This window comes from Phaethon aethereus (assembly GCF_964289735.1).
Source record: "Phaethon aethereus genome assembly, chromosome: 2".
Classification (NCBI taxonomy): Eukaryota; Metazoa; Chordata; class Aves; order Phaethontiformes; family Phaethontidae; genus Phaethon; species Phaethon aethereus.
The window spans coordinates 48,001,822-48,019,081 of NC_138582.1; the positions used below are offsets into that span (position 1 = coordinate 48,001,822).

Genomic DNA, 17,260 nt, shown 5'->3' on the forward strand with positions numbered 1-17,260 from the left:
CTATCTTTGAGCCTCCCATCTTCCCCAAACGTTTCCATTCTTTTCTCCATGGAAAACCCCTTTCATAAAGGGTGCTCTCATAGAGGGTACTTTCATCTTGGTTTTTCAGGGTATGTATGACATTTTTATGTATGACATTCATATAATATATCTATCTATGTCATAGTTATAAAAATAAACAAGTCTATCTCACTGTGAAAGTATGATCATGTTACTATGTTTATCAGGCATATCCCACATCCAAAATACTAGGTATCTGTTGCTTTAGGTGGTTGTGACAAATCACAGAAATGGCATAAATTACTACTTCTCTGCTTGTAATCAAAGCTTTGTAATTCTGTATTTTTCCAATTATGTCATCTACCTATGAAGGAACATAATTATTCATTGGTTTTGTTACTAAGAAATTGTGTTATTTTTATTTTCTACATGCAAGGTAAACAAACACAAATAATACTAATGGCTTAACCTCTTTAGTTCTAGAGACATAAAATAGGATATTCCTGAGCAGCTCTACAGATAAAACTTTCCCCCTTTACATAAGGGGATGGACAAAAAGTCAAATTTATTTTTAAAAACATAAGAATGAGTAAAATCCTAAGCACTACTCTGTCAAAATGGATAAAGCAACAGAAGCATTGAAGAAATTATATTAAAAGCTTGTTAGAGACAACTTTCAGTTCACAAAAAGCATATGTATTCCTATTCTCAAAAGATAACCTATCTCTTTTGAAATTATTGCACTAGGAAAGGTATCTCCTAAACAAAAAAATATATGAACACTTGCAAGAAACCTGCAGGCGTTTCAACTTATTCTGAAAGGAGCTTCAATTTTCACAACTGCATGATCCCTGAGAGGCAATTCCAAGCAGATGATATGATCTGATCTTTGGCTCCAAGGCCATTCCCATATGTACTTTAGAAATAGTGCCCACACTGGCTTTACAGCTCTGAAGTTTTGTAGAATTTTATCTTCTGAGTGAGCCTCGTCCCTCTTATCAGGGTTCTCCCACTCTGCTATTGTAACATCTTCAAAGAAAGAATGTAAAGGCAGAGCTAACATCTTTCTGATGGGAAGGAACTGACTGGTGATCCTTTTTTTCCCCTCTCTTTTCCATCCATTTGAATCTTTACATATGTATGTATATAGATATATATAGAGATTTATAAATGCTTAGATTTCATCAAAGGAAGATGGTGAACATAAATCAGTTTTGTCCAACTGATCAATCAAGCATTCAAAGATGCTGCCTCTCTGTGGAGTAAGTAAAGAAACTGAATTCATGCAAAAGATGTTCCATACATGTGTTTAATTCATATTTGTATTTTACCTTTATGGAGTAAGAAAATTTTTAAGGATATAGACGCTTTCCTTCTTACAGAGCAGCAGTACGTCATTTCTGCATTTCACTAATGTGAAGGCCAAGATCCTACTTTCACATGATCTTTCTTGTGACAGGGAGGTATTCTGTAACAATGTTCTTAAACGCCTCCCTTGACTGGTGAAAGCACCAGTGATAAAAAGTCACTCTCTCCATCAAATGGAAGGCAAACCCTTTTTAACACCAGTCACACTAGTTCAAAACACCCATTTCATGATAGCTCCCTGTGTTGGTACTCTTATTGCTCACCAAGATTATGTAAGATCATGCAATATAAGACAGCGTATTATGTAAGACAATGCAAAAATCACAGTAACATATCCATTTATCATAAGTCTTGATATTGAGCCAACAAAACAGCCTATGGTATATCCAGGATAATTCTAAAATAGAAGAATACGTAAGTCCACAAAGCTAGATTGCTTCCCGTACATAAACTTGTTCAGAGCTTGCTTGTATATTTCTACAACAATTTCTATCAACGGCCCACCTTAAAGGACTTGAGATACAAGGTTTCATCACTGTACATCAGCTGATCTGCAGCAATGTTTTTGTGAGCTCTTCTTGGCAGTAAATAATTCAAATTCTTCTAAACCCCTTTCATTGTAGAGGTACCAAATCTAGTGTAATGCAAGTAGAAATGAGAAGTCCACATTAAACACTTTTACTAGGCACTGGAACATTTTCAAAGCTGAGTTATTATGATTCTCCATGGTTTCATAGGTTAAGAGAAACTAAAGAACAACTTCGAATTTGCTTATCGATGTCACAGAGTTGTGTGTTATATACTTAACCATATTGAGTTCCTAAAATAAACTCTTTTGTCTTTTTTTTTTTTTTTTAAAGTACAGAGAAGTTGCATAGGGAGTAGTGGCTATCCAGCCAAGGATCCTGTCTTCTGCAGTGCGTAACAGCCAGTGTTTACAGGCAATGCAAGAACAGAATGCAAAGTCTTTCTGTCCCCTTCATAAGACCACCATCACATTCAATAGGTATGGATCGATCTCTGAGCCTGTCCAAATCAAATGTGATTCGAGGTTTATATTGCTATTCCAAACAACTGTATTAATATCAACATACTTCTAGAAATTTAACTTCAGAAATACATGCAAAACATTTCAAAGTTGTTAAATTTAATGGCAAGGAAAAGAATTCTAATCTGCACCATTTTCTTCAGGTGAATTTATCTTGAATACTCAACAGCAGGCATATCTACAAGGAGAAGGCAGGAGTATTGGAAGGAAACGGTCTATCCTCAAGCCTTGCTGTCAGCAGAAAAATGAATTCAGAAGTCCCTAAAAATATCAACTCTTATCACTTTCTGTTAGGTATGGTAAATTATTGCTATAATTTTTACAGTTAAACAAACAAAAAAACCCCAGCTAAGTTGAAGCCATAAAATCACCACCAGTGGAACTGGGAAGCCTTTGTTCCCATTCTCTCACATCTTTGCAGTATCAAGCAGTCTTCACTTTTTGCTGGATATGTATTTCTGTGAAGTGAATAAAGACTTAGTAATCGATTTAATTACAGTCAGTAATAAACTTTTCCTTTTCCAGCTACTAAAAACACTTAATGATTCAGATTCAGTTTGTAAAACTTATGAGGTGTTCATTTAAAATCTTATTCCAAGAAATTGCTCAGGTACTGAAAGACAACCAAAGGCAAGCCTACGCAGGCATGGGCAGGCAGGGCTGACTTCTTTGGCCTGTTGCATTCCCAGCTGGCCAGACACAAACCAGCTCCAGCCCAAAACACGCAACCGTTTTCATGTGATGTGTCCAAGTTAATAGGCTTTATTTAGATACAGCATTGCAATAATACTTCTATACACCTCAGTATCAGAGCAGGATCCCATCAGATGGCTCAGAGACCAGACAGCTGAGCTCCTTCCTCTACCAGACACGCTGGTTTGAAAATGTTAATCAGCCCATCAGAGTTGCTTTCCCTATAGCAAGTGACAATTCTGACATGAAACCCCTTTCATTCAAGACTGTAAATATGTACCTTAAAACACTAGACCTAAAGAAATCCATATCCAGTTATAAAGAAATCAGGACACTGCAAATTCTTACTCTGACACAAAGCTCCTCTGACGTCAGTGGGATGACTCTCATGAGTAGCGTCCAGGTTGGTAAGATTCTTGTAACTGTCCGCCTGTCAATATTTTATTTTCTGAAATAAATTGCTTGTATTCTAGTTCTGAAGTATCATGGGACTCTGTGTGCAAATACCAACAAATATATCAACAAATCTCTCAACACTGCTTCCAAAAGTACTTATGCAAGTCTACTGCCAGAGACATTTCACATGCCAAGCTGTGCACTGAGTTCACAACACATATAAATACAGTTACAAAAGCAATGCCTAATTTTACAAAGGCTCCAAAGTGATGCATTCAAATTTTGGTCACAAATAGTCACATACAGAAGCCAGCAGCCTGTGTGTCTGCACCTTACCTACTCACTCAGCTGACTGGTCAGAAAGCAACAAGCAAAGTCAGAATATAATTCTGGGGTGTTATTTTGAACATACCAGGAAATTCTGCTCTCAGGACGTTACTTTACAGCAGCAGCAGCAGTCCACTTATAAATCATCCCATCTCATCCCATTCTGCCTTACTATACGATTATGTCAAAATACAGGACGACGATGCACAGTGTGCTGTGTGTCCCAAGTACACCCAGGTCATTCAAGGATTGTCTCCCCTTCTATCTACTTCTTTTTTTGTTCCCTTTTGCTTCTGGCTGGTGATATCAAGAAGATATGTAAATATGCTTATTTCACCATGCCAGGGTTAGATTTAGTTAATTTGTTTTTACACTAGTCAAGTCACACATTCGAATCGACAGGAAAGCATTTTAACACAAACAGTATTTGTCAACGCAGAGTAACAGAAACTACATTTCAGAATTCAGAGCTCTCAAGTAAGAGTTTAACAGAAAAAAAGCTTGGAAATGTAATAGAGGAAACTTCCATTAAGTGTACAAATCCAATTTCCAATTAATGTAAACTAAAACTGCCAAATAATAATCTAAAACAAAAACATCCCCCATCATTGCCCCATTCCCGTCCCCGCCTCCAGTAGGTTTAGTTTAACAGTATCCAGCCCAACTTCTTTTGACTTCTGGTTGAGTAAACAAAGAGATAACTGACATTAAGATAATTCCAAAATGATAGAAAATAGGACTAGATATGAGATATAATCCAGTTTTGCCACTATTGACTAATGCCTTTATAAAGTGCCTTGAGAGCCACATAGGTAAGGACAGCAACTCTGACAGCGCAGGCGCATTCCCTGCCCAAACATTCTGGTTTTATGGAATAACCTTTTGCTTGTATGAAAAGCACAACCTACTACAATAAAAAACAAAGCAAATAAAAAGTGATATTTTTGGGGAGACAGACAGCTATGAAGTTTTCTCAAGAAACCTCAGTTTACATATATATAGGAATGAGTTTTATGTCCAGATTTATACAAATTTAGACAAATGAGAAGACTACACTGGTACAGTTACAGGCGCTTGTAGTCTGGAAAGGATCATATCAGTGCAGAGTTACACCTTCCCAGAGCAGACATGGAACAAGCTGGAGCAGTCTGGGACTTAAACACGCTAAGCATACTGACAGTAGCCATTCAGGAAAAGAAAAAGGGGGTAAAAAAAAAAAAGTTGAATCATATCCTAACAAAACCAGTTTTGCTGGTACAAAAATCTTTGTGTAGGTTAGGATCTATAGAGAAACATACAGCAGCATAAATACAACGCCTCGTGGTTTAAAAACAATAGAGGAAACCTGAAGAGAAAAATGGAACTAACATGGAAGTTTGTAGGAGAGAAAAACAAGAAGAAAACAGGGGGAAACAAAGGCAAATGTCAAGCATGAAAAGAAGCTTATTGAAGGAAAAGGTAAACAAGAAAAAACATTAGTACATTGAGGGGTGGGAAGAAGGAAAAAAACAAACAAGCAGTGACTTATTTCATATCAGACTAGGACTTAACTGATATTCAACTGTATTTCCCTTAGCTACCAATCTATTTTCATCTAAACTATCAATAGTTGTGTCTGTAGCCATAATAAACCACAGATTAAGTATCTTCCCTTAGTTTTTTAATCACCTCCAAAAAGAGTTAACATTTTAGAAGTAAAAGATTACAAACCAGGGAACCCAAAATAGATTTGCAGCTATCAGTGAAGATAAAAACCAGATAGGAACCTTTGCAAAACAGGAAAAAGTATTTTGCAAAAGGATATGGTCAAACACTAGGGGCAGCTGGGGGCTAAAACTCAGGTAGTGAATGCTGAAACACATAAGAAAAATAATTCCTCTTTTAGAATTTGGGTGGAAATGAGTGAAAAGAGAAGTAATATTCCCACTTCAAAGTTCTCTTTAAATTTTTATAAAGACCAGACATTCCAACCTACAGCCAACAACAACCAGCTGCTTTACTAGAAATTTCATCACTTTATGCTACCCCTTAAAATCAGGAAAGTTATTCAATTCAGAAAAAATCACAAATGTAGACCAAACATTTGAAGAATTCCAGAAAGGGTTGAGCTGAAGAAGGATTTGGGGAACTGCAGACAGTGACAGCAGCAGTAATGTGGAACTACCAAAAAGGTGTCTACCGATTCCTTAAGAATAGTGTGAACCTCTCATTTCTTGTTTTTTCCCCCCATTTTTTAGCTGCATGTTGTTTTTGCTGAATGCTATACAGTTCATACAGACTTTTCCACTGAAACATTATACCGATGCTCACAGCAACAGACGAGCATTCCTGAAGTACTTTTCTACAAGAAAGTATGCGCTTTATTGGCCTTATCATTGATAAGACATTGCTCAGGCCTTTCTATCACTCTAAACATGAAAATATTAAGTGAAAACAAAACTGAAGCCCTGAGCAACACTAGAGGCATTATGCTACGCATTTAGTTGTTATCTGAGCTATCTTTAAGGTATCTGTCAAAGTCTCTCCAGCTGCCTGAGACAGATGACCACAAGACAGTCCTCATCCTTCCCCTACCCCCCAAGGTCTTTCCTACAACAGCACAACCAGCATTCTCCCAACCCCGCTTTGTTCTGCAGTGCTACAGCAAACGTGGCCAGTTCCCTCTACTCACCATGGAGGGTAGATGTGGATGACATCCTGTGGCCTGCTCTTCAGGTGAGCTGCTGTCTCTCTCGCAAAGAGAACTTTGAGTATTGGTTCTCCTGCATTGATGACGGCATCCTCGGGTGAAAGCGTAGCGGGAGACTGTTCCAGTTGCTGGCAGATGGCAACTTGTATTGCACACTCCTCAAACATTTCTAAGATCTTCACAATTAGGACACCAGATTTATCTGGAAAGTAGATTAAAATGAAAAATAAAAATACAAAGTCTGGATGAAAGGAAATAAATTCTGGCACTCTGAAGATATGCTCTCTGCAGATCTGTGAAAGATCCACATATGAGTAGAATACAATGCCCCACTAAATGACTTATGTTAAGGTTTTCTTGTAATTTTTCTTTTCTTTATGGAGAGTATTAATTGTGGAGACAAAAGCCTGCCCTTCTTCCAAACACCAATGAAATCACAAGCTCCTTACAAGAAGGAGAATCCCTCTCCCTCTACATTTGAACTTTTTAATCTTGCAACTCATTCACTTTGTTCCTAGGGTTTTTTTTAAGTAGATACCACACAAAATAAATTTATTTTTACATTAAAAAAGAAGAGTCACATTGCGTTAAAAATGAAGCTGTGTATGCCCTCCTTGACCTTTCCCAAAGCACCCTTTAGGTACAAAGAATCTAAAAGTTGATGGTTCACGTTTAGAAACAAATGTGGAGAAAGAGGGAGCAAGATAGATGCACTGCCTAAAAATAATTATTGCAAAATAATCCATTTTATCAGCATGCAGTCAGGAGACAGAAGGCTCTCTTGTTCCAAAGCAACGTGAACAGATAACAGCATCCACACAGTTTGATTCTCAGCACTTTTATCTACATTGAGCAAGAAACAACTTTGCACTGGAATGGAATTACTTCTAGCTCCCTTTGCAGCTGGCACGGAGCAACAGCTAGTCAGACAGACCTGGGTCTGTACTGTAAGATTATGCAAGATTTATTATCTTTCTCACCTAGCCCCGCTCAGATTTGCACTCTGGTCACCGAGGCAGGAGTTATTGTTACCCACTTGCTGAACGCTACAGGGAGTAAGTGGGGAAAGACAAGATGCCAGAGGACAGGGGCAGTAGAGCCCCAATTCTACCCATTTTGATTCACAAGTTGCACTGGGCAAAACACAGCATCCCAAGAAAAACAGCTGATCTAAATTATTGTCTTCCCACAGCAAAGAAGAAGCAGGGGAGGAACTGCGAACGTGGTACTGGAACTTAACGGCAGAGCTGTACTAGTTATTTGTTTGTTTATTTTAAGGCCCATTTCACAATTGTGAATGCCTTTCCTTTGGAAAATAAATCAAAATATTTTAGTTTCAGTTTATGAGAAACTTCAAAAAAAATTAACCCAACACTTAAGAAACCCAAACCAAAGAAACTGGGCCCTGAAACCTTTCAGGTTTATTAAATAAAGTTCAATTCTACAAAAAAAGAAAATATTTTGTCCCTTTTTTGTATTCCCCAGTCTTTATTACATTTTATACTGAATCAGAAATAAAGTAGTTTTGAAATATAAAACTGAAATGTTCTGAAAACCACTTTTATGTGAACCAAATTTGCATCACATGCAGCAATGCTTCTGCAAAGCGTTCTGTTTCCCATGAACCAGTATTTTCCAGCAGGATAACGGGTTCCACCAGAAAGTCCCCCATGTGATGTACATAAACCATTTCTGTTCGAGCCATTCTCCGTCAACCTCCTTTTCCAGATCTGAGAAGTCAGAGTAAAAGAACCAATCCTTTCTGCCAAGCCCTTTGAGACTGGCTCCTGAAGAGCGATGGTTGCCACTGCAACTCCTCACCGCTGTCACCTTGTCAGGGAAAGCTGTAAGATCGCAGTGCCACTCCAAATACTCACTGCACTGTCTTAAGGTCTGCTTATGTGCAAACTTCTGCGAAGTGTGAGCGCGGACTAGTTTTCTATGACTAAAGGCAAGAACTTAGAATATTCGCGCTTGAATTCTGTTTTGCCTGACTAGCTGCAGTTGTGGTCCTCTGTCAACCCCAAGTCATCTGGCATACATAAACAAATTCTCCCAACCACAAAAATTCTCAGCCTTCAAAGTAATTAGGCATTTACCTCTCCCCTCTAGACACACTGCACAATTTGCATTTTGATCCACTTTAAAAATCGAGTCACAAAAAAATCAACTGCAGTTTTGAAACACAGAAACAGTTTATTTAAAAAAAAAAAAAAATTAAGACAGCTCATGAGAGAGACTGTTCATCACTTCCAAACTATGCATTTCTTATGTGCAGAATGTTATGACAATTCTTACTGGTCAGCAGCATATATGTTACTCAGCTGATAATGCAGGTTGAAGGCAATGAATGACAATATAATAACATTTTTCTTTTAAATACCTCTGACTATAAAACAGTTAAAAATAAAATAAATCAAGAAACTATCTCTACGAAAGCTTCTAAAAGACATTGGAGGAAAAAACCCTACCAAGGAACCAGAGTCTCTTGCAAGCCAATCTTAGAGTTGGTGCAAATACTGGGAGCAGATACTAAATGAAGCCGAATGCTTCTACATTAAAAGCAGCACAATTTTAACAACTAGCCAAGTCTCACACTTGGCACACACACACATTCTACAGAACCACAATCTATTTGTTTATTTAGATGCACAGAGATAGCTTAATTTAATTACTCAGAAATTATTATTACTGCTGCTGATAGAATGCTTTCTCGAACAACATGGCAGAGCGCTTTGGATTCCTGGCACGTGATGAAACACCAACGTTCAGAATGTAGCTTCATTTTTAATTCATTTGGCTCTTGTATTGTTATGTCAATCAAAAATAAATCAAACAGATGTGGCTGCACATTGAAGGGAGAATTTGTGGGTGAGGAGATGGGCTGGATCATTGCAATTTCTACAGCTTCCAGAGAAGTTCACTTGTTTGTTCATCTGTGTGAAAAGCTTACTTTAAGGTTTTGCAATGTTCTCTTTCACCCTTGGATAATTCACATCAGTTCTTGCTTGCTTGCTGAAGTCCTCATTCACTTAAGTTCACTTGCAAAGCAGAATTACAGCCCAAGAAATTAAAACCTGCAGATGTGCAGGTTTCAGTGCAATACCTAGTCATCTTAAACAAGGAAGAATACCTTACAATAACATGTATTTAAAAAGGTGCAAGCAGTAACTGTGCTGCAATCCTGTCTATTCCTACACCGCATATTCCTCATTTCCCATTCTGCTGTCTAGAGCACTCATAATTTCTTCTTCAAGGTTAGTTTTTAACAAAATCAATGAGCTAATCCAGCCAATTGCAAAGCCACAAAGCACATGCGCAGGTACTAGGGAGAGGAAGGAACAAGTGATGGAAAGCGGGGAGGTGGGGCAGGAAAGGACTGAGGGAGGACAGTTTTTTTCAGTGACAGCTCAACCAGGCTGGATTAAGGCAGTTACAAACACTATGCAGTTACTTCTTTTCCCCTACTGTGCTCAGACTGGACTGTCCTTGAGAAGCTCCTTCAGCACACAGGAAGGACAGGCAAGATGAAGTCACTGAACAGATACTGGCTGTTCAAGGTGTGTGGTCCACAGGCACATTTGACACCGCAAGCATATATCCATACATTCTGTAACTCTTGGCCAGACTCTCTTTCATCTTTTTTGAGCCTCAGCGTCCACAATGGATAGGCACCGCACTACAGTAATGAAAACGTGGGTCAGAGCATACTCGGTGTTATCTTTCAACCACCGACTCCAGGCATAATGCCATATAGTGGAGGGACCCCAAGAAAGAGAGAAGGAATAAGAACTGCAGGCACCTATGGAATGACAATTTTAAAAAACCTTCAGCTGACTTACTTGAAGGTAACCTTTCTTCTCCCCTTGAAAGATAAGTCCACACGCACACTCACAGAGAGCGAGCATACAGCTGCCTGAATGCGTTTAGAAATCTTCCACTCAAAGCAGCAATTTGAGGACTGCTTAACAAAGTTCTTCTTTGGTACCAGATACCTTCACAAAGACATGCAGCAACATGCTGCCTACTACAGATTCAAAAGGTTGGTCACAGAAGGGCTGGAGTACAAGAAAAATCAAGTACCAGTGATGAACTGAGTTAGTTTCCACCCATAAAGGTCACATCAGCCCTTTGCAGAACACTGCTGTGGTAAGTGCCACCCACTGGAAGGCAAAAGACAGAAATCATTGCTAGATGGACTGTGATCAAACAAATTAATTCCTCTAGACCTCACAAGTGGTCCAGAATGAGTGAAACCAGCAGGAAAGACTGACTGGTGGGAGGAACAAGCCTTTTAAGCAGAGAAGTATCTCTGTTGAAGCCTCTCTGCGATTGACAAGAACCTCCCTCTCCTCACAGCCAAGAAACAAGAAGCTCGGACAAAAGCCATGCAGCATCTCTGCTAGGGGGCTGGACAGGCCAGATTCAACACCAGCCCACCAGCATACACAGGAGCCACGTCTTCAGGTTCCTCAGAGAGAGATACAGAAATCCTGTTCCAAACCTAGGCAAATAGGACAACAACCTCTCACTGCTACAGTTAGCAGAACCTTTGAAATCACAGGGAAAGGTCTTTTCAGCAACAGTAGTAATGGAACAAACCTGGCAAAGACCTTAGGCATAATTTCCAAAAGAGCCTGATGCTTCACAATTGCATGATCAAAATAGGTCTATATTGTATGTATGCGTTCAGAAAAACAGCAAGTAACTTCTTGGTAGGAGAAAAAAAAATTATTTAGAACTACTAAGAACACAGACACTAGTTCTGGTTCAGAAAGTTCTGGAGTCAGAGATCTTCGGGAGAATACTTTGGGGAAATATAATCATGTGTTACAATTTTTCCTACGCATTTTGGTAGCTCTTGTTATTGCCAGAAACAGGATCCTAAGCTAGAGGAACTTTTGGTTTGACCACCTAGGAGATCTGCTCTTAAGACCACAGTTAATTATTTAATTCCAGCTGACCTCTGAGATGTCAATCTCTAACTCCAATTTGCAACCCTGACATGAAGTAGCTCAATTAATCCATAAAGATATTTCGAACGCATGGGAGATGAACAAACAAATTTCATGCTGAATGCATCAGTTTCCCTGGTTAGTTCCTTTCATTTCTGTTTATTATTTCAGTACACAGAATGATGCTGCCCTTCAGTCATACACCAAGGCATATACCATGACATCAAAACATGTTTTGACGCAGTATTTTGCAGATGTTCTGCATGATTCTGAATTCCAGGAAGGTTTAAAAAAAAAAGGAGAAGTTCCCCCTTCCTTAGGACATTACAGACCTTGAGATCTTGAGCCTTTTGAAAACTTCAGCATGACTCTACAGTCTCTGGCAGAGTGAGGGCCCTTAATCTTCAGACCTAACAAAGTGGCTTCACAGCAGATGCATCTATTTAAGCCACATCAACACCAAATGTACATAGTCATGTACATTGCACTGGCCATGCCAAGGGCAGCCTAGGAGGGAGTCTAGGAAGAAAGACAGTCTGCTTTGTCTTTTAACAACCAAAAAGTAGTCTGGAGAGAAGAAAAGGAAAAACATCGAGGAGAACATTTAAAAAAAATAATGCATCCAGACATTCTGGCTTCAGTGCCTGAAACACAACTCTAAAGTTTGTTTTAATAACTCTGTAACTACCAATAAGGAATACAAATGAGGAGAAAAATATAGAAGTTATGATCCCTTGGGGACTGCATATTTTGTTTCTCTTGCTACACAGTGACAGGAAGCTGAGCACACTGCAGGGAGATGATCCATGGCACCTGGATGTATGGAAATGCATCAGATGTCAACATCAGTAAGACTAACATGCAGTTTCACCTCACTCCAACGAAGTTACTGTTCAAGTGGTCCAAAAGAGCACCTGTGGCCTTGAATACAAAGCTCTCAAAGGGAACAAACTCTCTTTAGAGTCAGTTGATAGAACTCCAGCAACAGAGGATACCCTACAAGACCTACAAGGTGAAGAAAAGTGCTTCAGGACAACAAACTGGGGTACGCGACCCCTCCCGGGTTCTGAAGAGGAAGCTGGGGCAGAGAGTAATTTACTGTGTTCTGCGTGACTTGAATGAGTTAGCTGGGATAGCCAGTGCACCTCCATGCAGATCAGATCAGCAGAAGTAGCTACAGTAACACCACCACCACATCAGCAAGAGCAAACCAAAGTCAGGCTGGTTTGTTCTATGACAGTGGGTACCCCTGAATTTTTCAATTTTCCATTCTTCCATGAGGATTTAAAAATCTTGCAGTGTTGACGGAATCCATCTCACCCACAGGGCTGAGGGACTTGATATGCCCATCTGAATGTAAATGAATGTAACAATCATACATGACAAGGTAGAAGTAAACTTTCATAAAGATCCCAGTAACAATGCAGAAAACTGAACTACAAGCACACAGAACAGATCTTACAAACACAGAAGAAAACTGGAGTTTAGTAAAATGTCAAGCAGTGTAGGCTCTGCTCCACTGAGCATTCTGGAAAAAAAAAATAAATATACTCATATGCAAGCATGAAGAACACAGTGGAAATTATTATTCTTGTGATAGTAAAAAGCCTCTAGTAAAAAAGAACACACACACCTACCAATGAATATACATGTCGACTACCATGCAAAGCAAAAATGACGAAATATCAGAGAAACTCCTCAGCCACAAGACTTACTCCATAAGTCACATGGATGAAAGAAACCAAGGAAGCAGGGCAAGAGGCATAAGGAAGAGTACTTCAACACCTTCCTTTTAAATCAATAAAAAAATCATATTCATGCAAGTAGAGGTTTCTGAAAAACAAGACAAACTCATAAGTAAACCCAAAGAAGATGAGATTGCTTGAAGACACGTTAATCTTTGAAAATCTGCTAACAAATATTTGTTTTCTGCAAAGCCAGTCAGCACAACCAGTATTTGTTCTTGCCAACTAAATAGTCACAATGCACAATTCTTGATCTTAATGCTATCTGAATGATTCGGGAGAAGGACAAATGCTTTTAAGAAAAACACATTACTGTTACTTTTGCTCAAAGAGCTATCAAACAAATCATATATATGAACTACAGTTTAGAAGCAAATTTGTACTGTACCTGACATAGTTGACATTTCTAAGGAACATGTCTGAAAAGTTAAATTATACATTTACTTAACTGGCAAATTCTTTAGAAATATGAACTTCAAGAAATACAGGTATTACACTCAAGTCAAATTTCTACTAATCCTAGCTAAAAGCTTTTATAAAATAACATTCCCCACTGCGAGTACAAAGATTCTTGTACAATTAATGTTGGGAACAGTACTTACTGCACTAAGAATGAAAGTCAATCTCTGCATTTGGTTCTGATGGATGGATCAGATACACATTATGGAAGTATGAAGTAAACAAACCCCAACTTTATGCCTTGTTTAAAGCAGCAAACTAGCAACACACTTCCAAATTTGTCTCCCTCAGTTATTTTTTTTTTCCAAAGGCATTATTTCATCCCAACATCATTTAACTTCTAATTTTCTAATGTGGGTTCCAAAACTGCAGTTGCTAGTAAGCGCTGTCCCAGGAGGGTGTCTATCTGCAGTGGAAAAATAGCCAAGCCTACATTTTCTGGTTCAGGCCACAAAGTTTTACTTTCATTCTCAAGTATAAAAAGTATAAAACATCAAATTACAAGCATAAATCAAAAGAAAAACATCATTTTGCTTGGCATCCCATTATTGTTCTTCCTCCTCCCTCATGTAAAAGTTCGCAGGTGCAGGTGTAACAAACTCAGCAAGCAGGTAGATACCAAGTAGACTCTTTGCCATCCAAAGTCAATGTTGAAAACCATGTAGAGATTCCAACGCTTTCACAGCCTGTACAAAAACATCTGGTTGCTATTCTGATCTATACATGTTGTTATTCTTCCTGGGCTGGTAACTTCTGAAGCCATTCAGGAAGATTTTTCTCAAAAACACACCAAGTCTTGCAGGCATGATGGCTTCTTGCCACATCTATATTCATTTTTAAAAGGCTGCTGAATTTGGCTGTGCTTTAAACTTTATACATTCTTTACAAGAACATACGTAAGCTACTTAAAGTGACTGTGCATGCCATTATTGTTTCTCATAAGAAAAGAGAAACAATACAAAGAATTCTTGTTTGAAAAAGACAAGTTTACATTTGATTTTTTCCTGCCCAATGCTGTAACAAGTTCAGAGAGTTGGCCAGCAAAAACAAACAAACAAGACAAACATAAATTTGACCACTTGCCATTTCTCTCATTTATATTATTAACTCTTAAGTAATAAAACAAACTATCAAGAACTAAGAAAATAAGCAACAACTAGCAACACTCAGACTTTTGTGTTTTTAGAAGAATTTTGCATGGTAACAGGAAACCGTGTTAAGGACTACCCTCGTTTCCTTCATCCACAAAGATAAATTTTTGTGCAAGTCTCATGGCATTCAAGCTGCTAAAATCCTTTCTTCCCATCACCTTAACTAGTCACTTAAACTGGAAGGGGGTGTGTGTGACTGTTTATGTCCTCTCTGTAAGTCTTTCAGCCTCTCTGAAAATGTGGCATTTTGTGTGAAACCATGTCCTCATCTCCAGGGCTTCGCCCTCCTCCCCTCATGTGTGTCTTCCACTTGCCTCAGCAAACTGAAGAATTGTTGCCCCTTGAAGGTCACTTCCCCTTGAGAGGAAGGAGCAGTTTGGAAGGAAACATCAATGGTTTGGGTTTATTATCAGTTTATTACTCAAATTCAGTTGTAATCCAAACCCAAACCTTAGTCTTAGGCCAAAAAATACTAAATATCAGATTACAAATGCTAGAGAATAAGATGCTTCTGCATCTTAAGTAAAGAACTGCTTTGATGATTACTGCAAGGGAAAGAAAAACAATAGAAAATAAAATGTATAGAAAGTAAAATTTCAGAAGTTACAGAAGAAATCTATATGAGCGTGCTGCAAATATTGTGTCCTCTCCTACAGACAGGGAAGTTGTCTGAATGTAACTCAGAAAAGCTCTATTTTTCCTCCTGCATCATGCAATCCCCATGTAACCAGCAGATGTTGACAGGAAAAAGATTTGGTTTTTTGTTTGGGTTTTGGGGTTCCCCCCTCCCCGCCCCTCTCTCCCTCTCTCTCAGCTGTCCAGATCTCCTCTTTGCCCAAACAGGAAACTTCACAGGGAAGTTGCAGCACCGTATACAGGAAAAAGTTTGCAAATGGTCTAAAAGCCCTTGCACACAGTACTCTCAAGCCATCAGCTTGACTGATCGGAGACTTGCTGTTATGGGGACTGCACATCTCTCAGCCTCCCTTATTACAGCTTGTGAAGAAAAAAAATTCTGGATTTGTGTCAAAGAGCCTGACATCCATCTCTCTTAGAGCTAAACTACAGCGAGCATCCAACCAACACTGTGTAGCATGGGCAAGCTTTGGTCTTCTCTCCTTTCAGGCCTCTGTTGGACACAGTCAGCTTGATTACAGAAGTGAAATTACCAATCACCTTGCAAAAACCCACATCCTTAGTGACTGCCTGTCCCAACACAGGCTAGGCTGCCGAACGCATTTTTGACCCAAAATCGTCAAAATGGAGAAAGCACAAAGATTTCTTCTACCCTGCGCAGTGAGTCAGCCAAAAGTGCGACCCCCGTGCACCGCGTACAAACCAGAAAGCGTGTGCTGGAAGGCGGCGCTCTGTCCCGGGGTGGTGATTCATCCCAGCGACCACCAGGCAGCCAAACCACAATGGGTACTTACAGAAAGGGGTCAGGGGAGCAAACAGAAAGGAATTTTTAAAAACTAAAGCCAAAACAAGGGGGGTTTGGATAACATGGTCATTGATACAACGTAAAAGTAAACAACAGCAAAACAAAGGCATAAAATTCTGTAACATGAAATGCCTAACGAGGGGAACAGTCTGCACTTCTGGAAACGTTTTTCCTTAACTCTCAAATGGAAGTAGGACTTCAGACTGATCTCATTTGAAATTGCTCCCCTTTGCCTTAGCAATGAACTTCTGGTCTGCTTGTCTATGGGATATCCAAAATGACGTGACAGGTCTCCCAGCAACTAAGTTACTTCAATCCTCTGCATTAGTCTTCAGGCTCCTGTGATATCTCATTTGAGTTTGTCATTTGACAAGTTCTTTCCTGTGCTTCTGTTGCCAAAGTCAGCAACTGTCCTGGAAACAGTGTGGTTTAGAAATATTACCGGGCAAAATAGATGGGAAACAAAATCCAAGAAGAATTTCAGATTAGTGAGACACCCTTAGTATGAACCTAAAAAGATGAAAGCTGAAAGTGGTATGTGTTTGCTGTGCTGACACTTCGCGTTTCCAGACTAAAAGCAATTAGAAGGTTATCAAGTGACATTACTAAAATTTCAACCATTCTGATCGACATTTCCAAACCAAACACCAATTTTATTTTGGTGTCGTGAAACAGCATGGCCATTCTAAGAACAAAAATATCAAAAATAAATTTTGCCCTAGATGAAAGAATGTCCCCAAAATAATATCACAGCTATTTTACTAATTATTTTACCATTCTCATCCTTTGGAATAAGGATTGCAAATTAGGAGGGAGATTTAGTCTGTAAAGTTGACGTACATTCCTAAATTATGGCATGTTCAGCATGTTTCAGAGATTTTAGCAAATGCTCGCAGGGTAAATAAAACAGTAGTTTGTCCTAAAATATTCTAACTTGCCCAAGTCCTTGTAGATTTTCATCATGATGACAAAAGGCATATCCCAGAAA

General features: G+C 38.9%; 1 protein-coding gene across 1 annotated transcript in view; it reads right to left on the reverse strand.

The window, feature by feature from the left end:
• SPIDR (scaffold protein involved in DNA repair) overlaps nucleotides 1-17,260 on the reverse strand; it is a gene marked incomplete at its 5' end in the record, with an annotated part of 202,698 nt that overhangs the window by 116,178 nt on the left and 69,260 nt on the right. Inside the window, one exon of the mRNA XM_082014805.1 lies at nucleotides 6,504-6,723. Within this exon, the coding sequence (XP_081870931.1) occupies nucleotides 6,504-6,723 (220 nt within the window). The remainder of the gene's footprint in view (nucleotides 1-6,503; nucleotides 6,724-17,260) is intronic.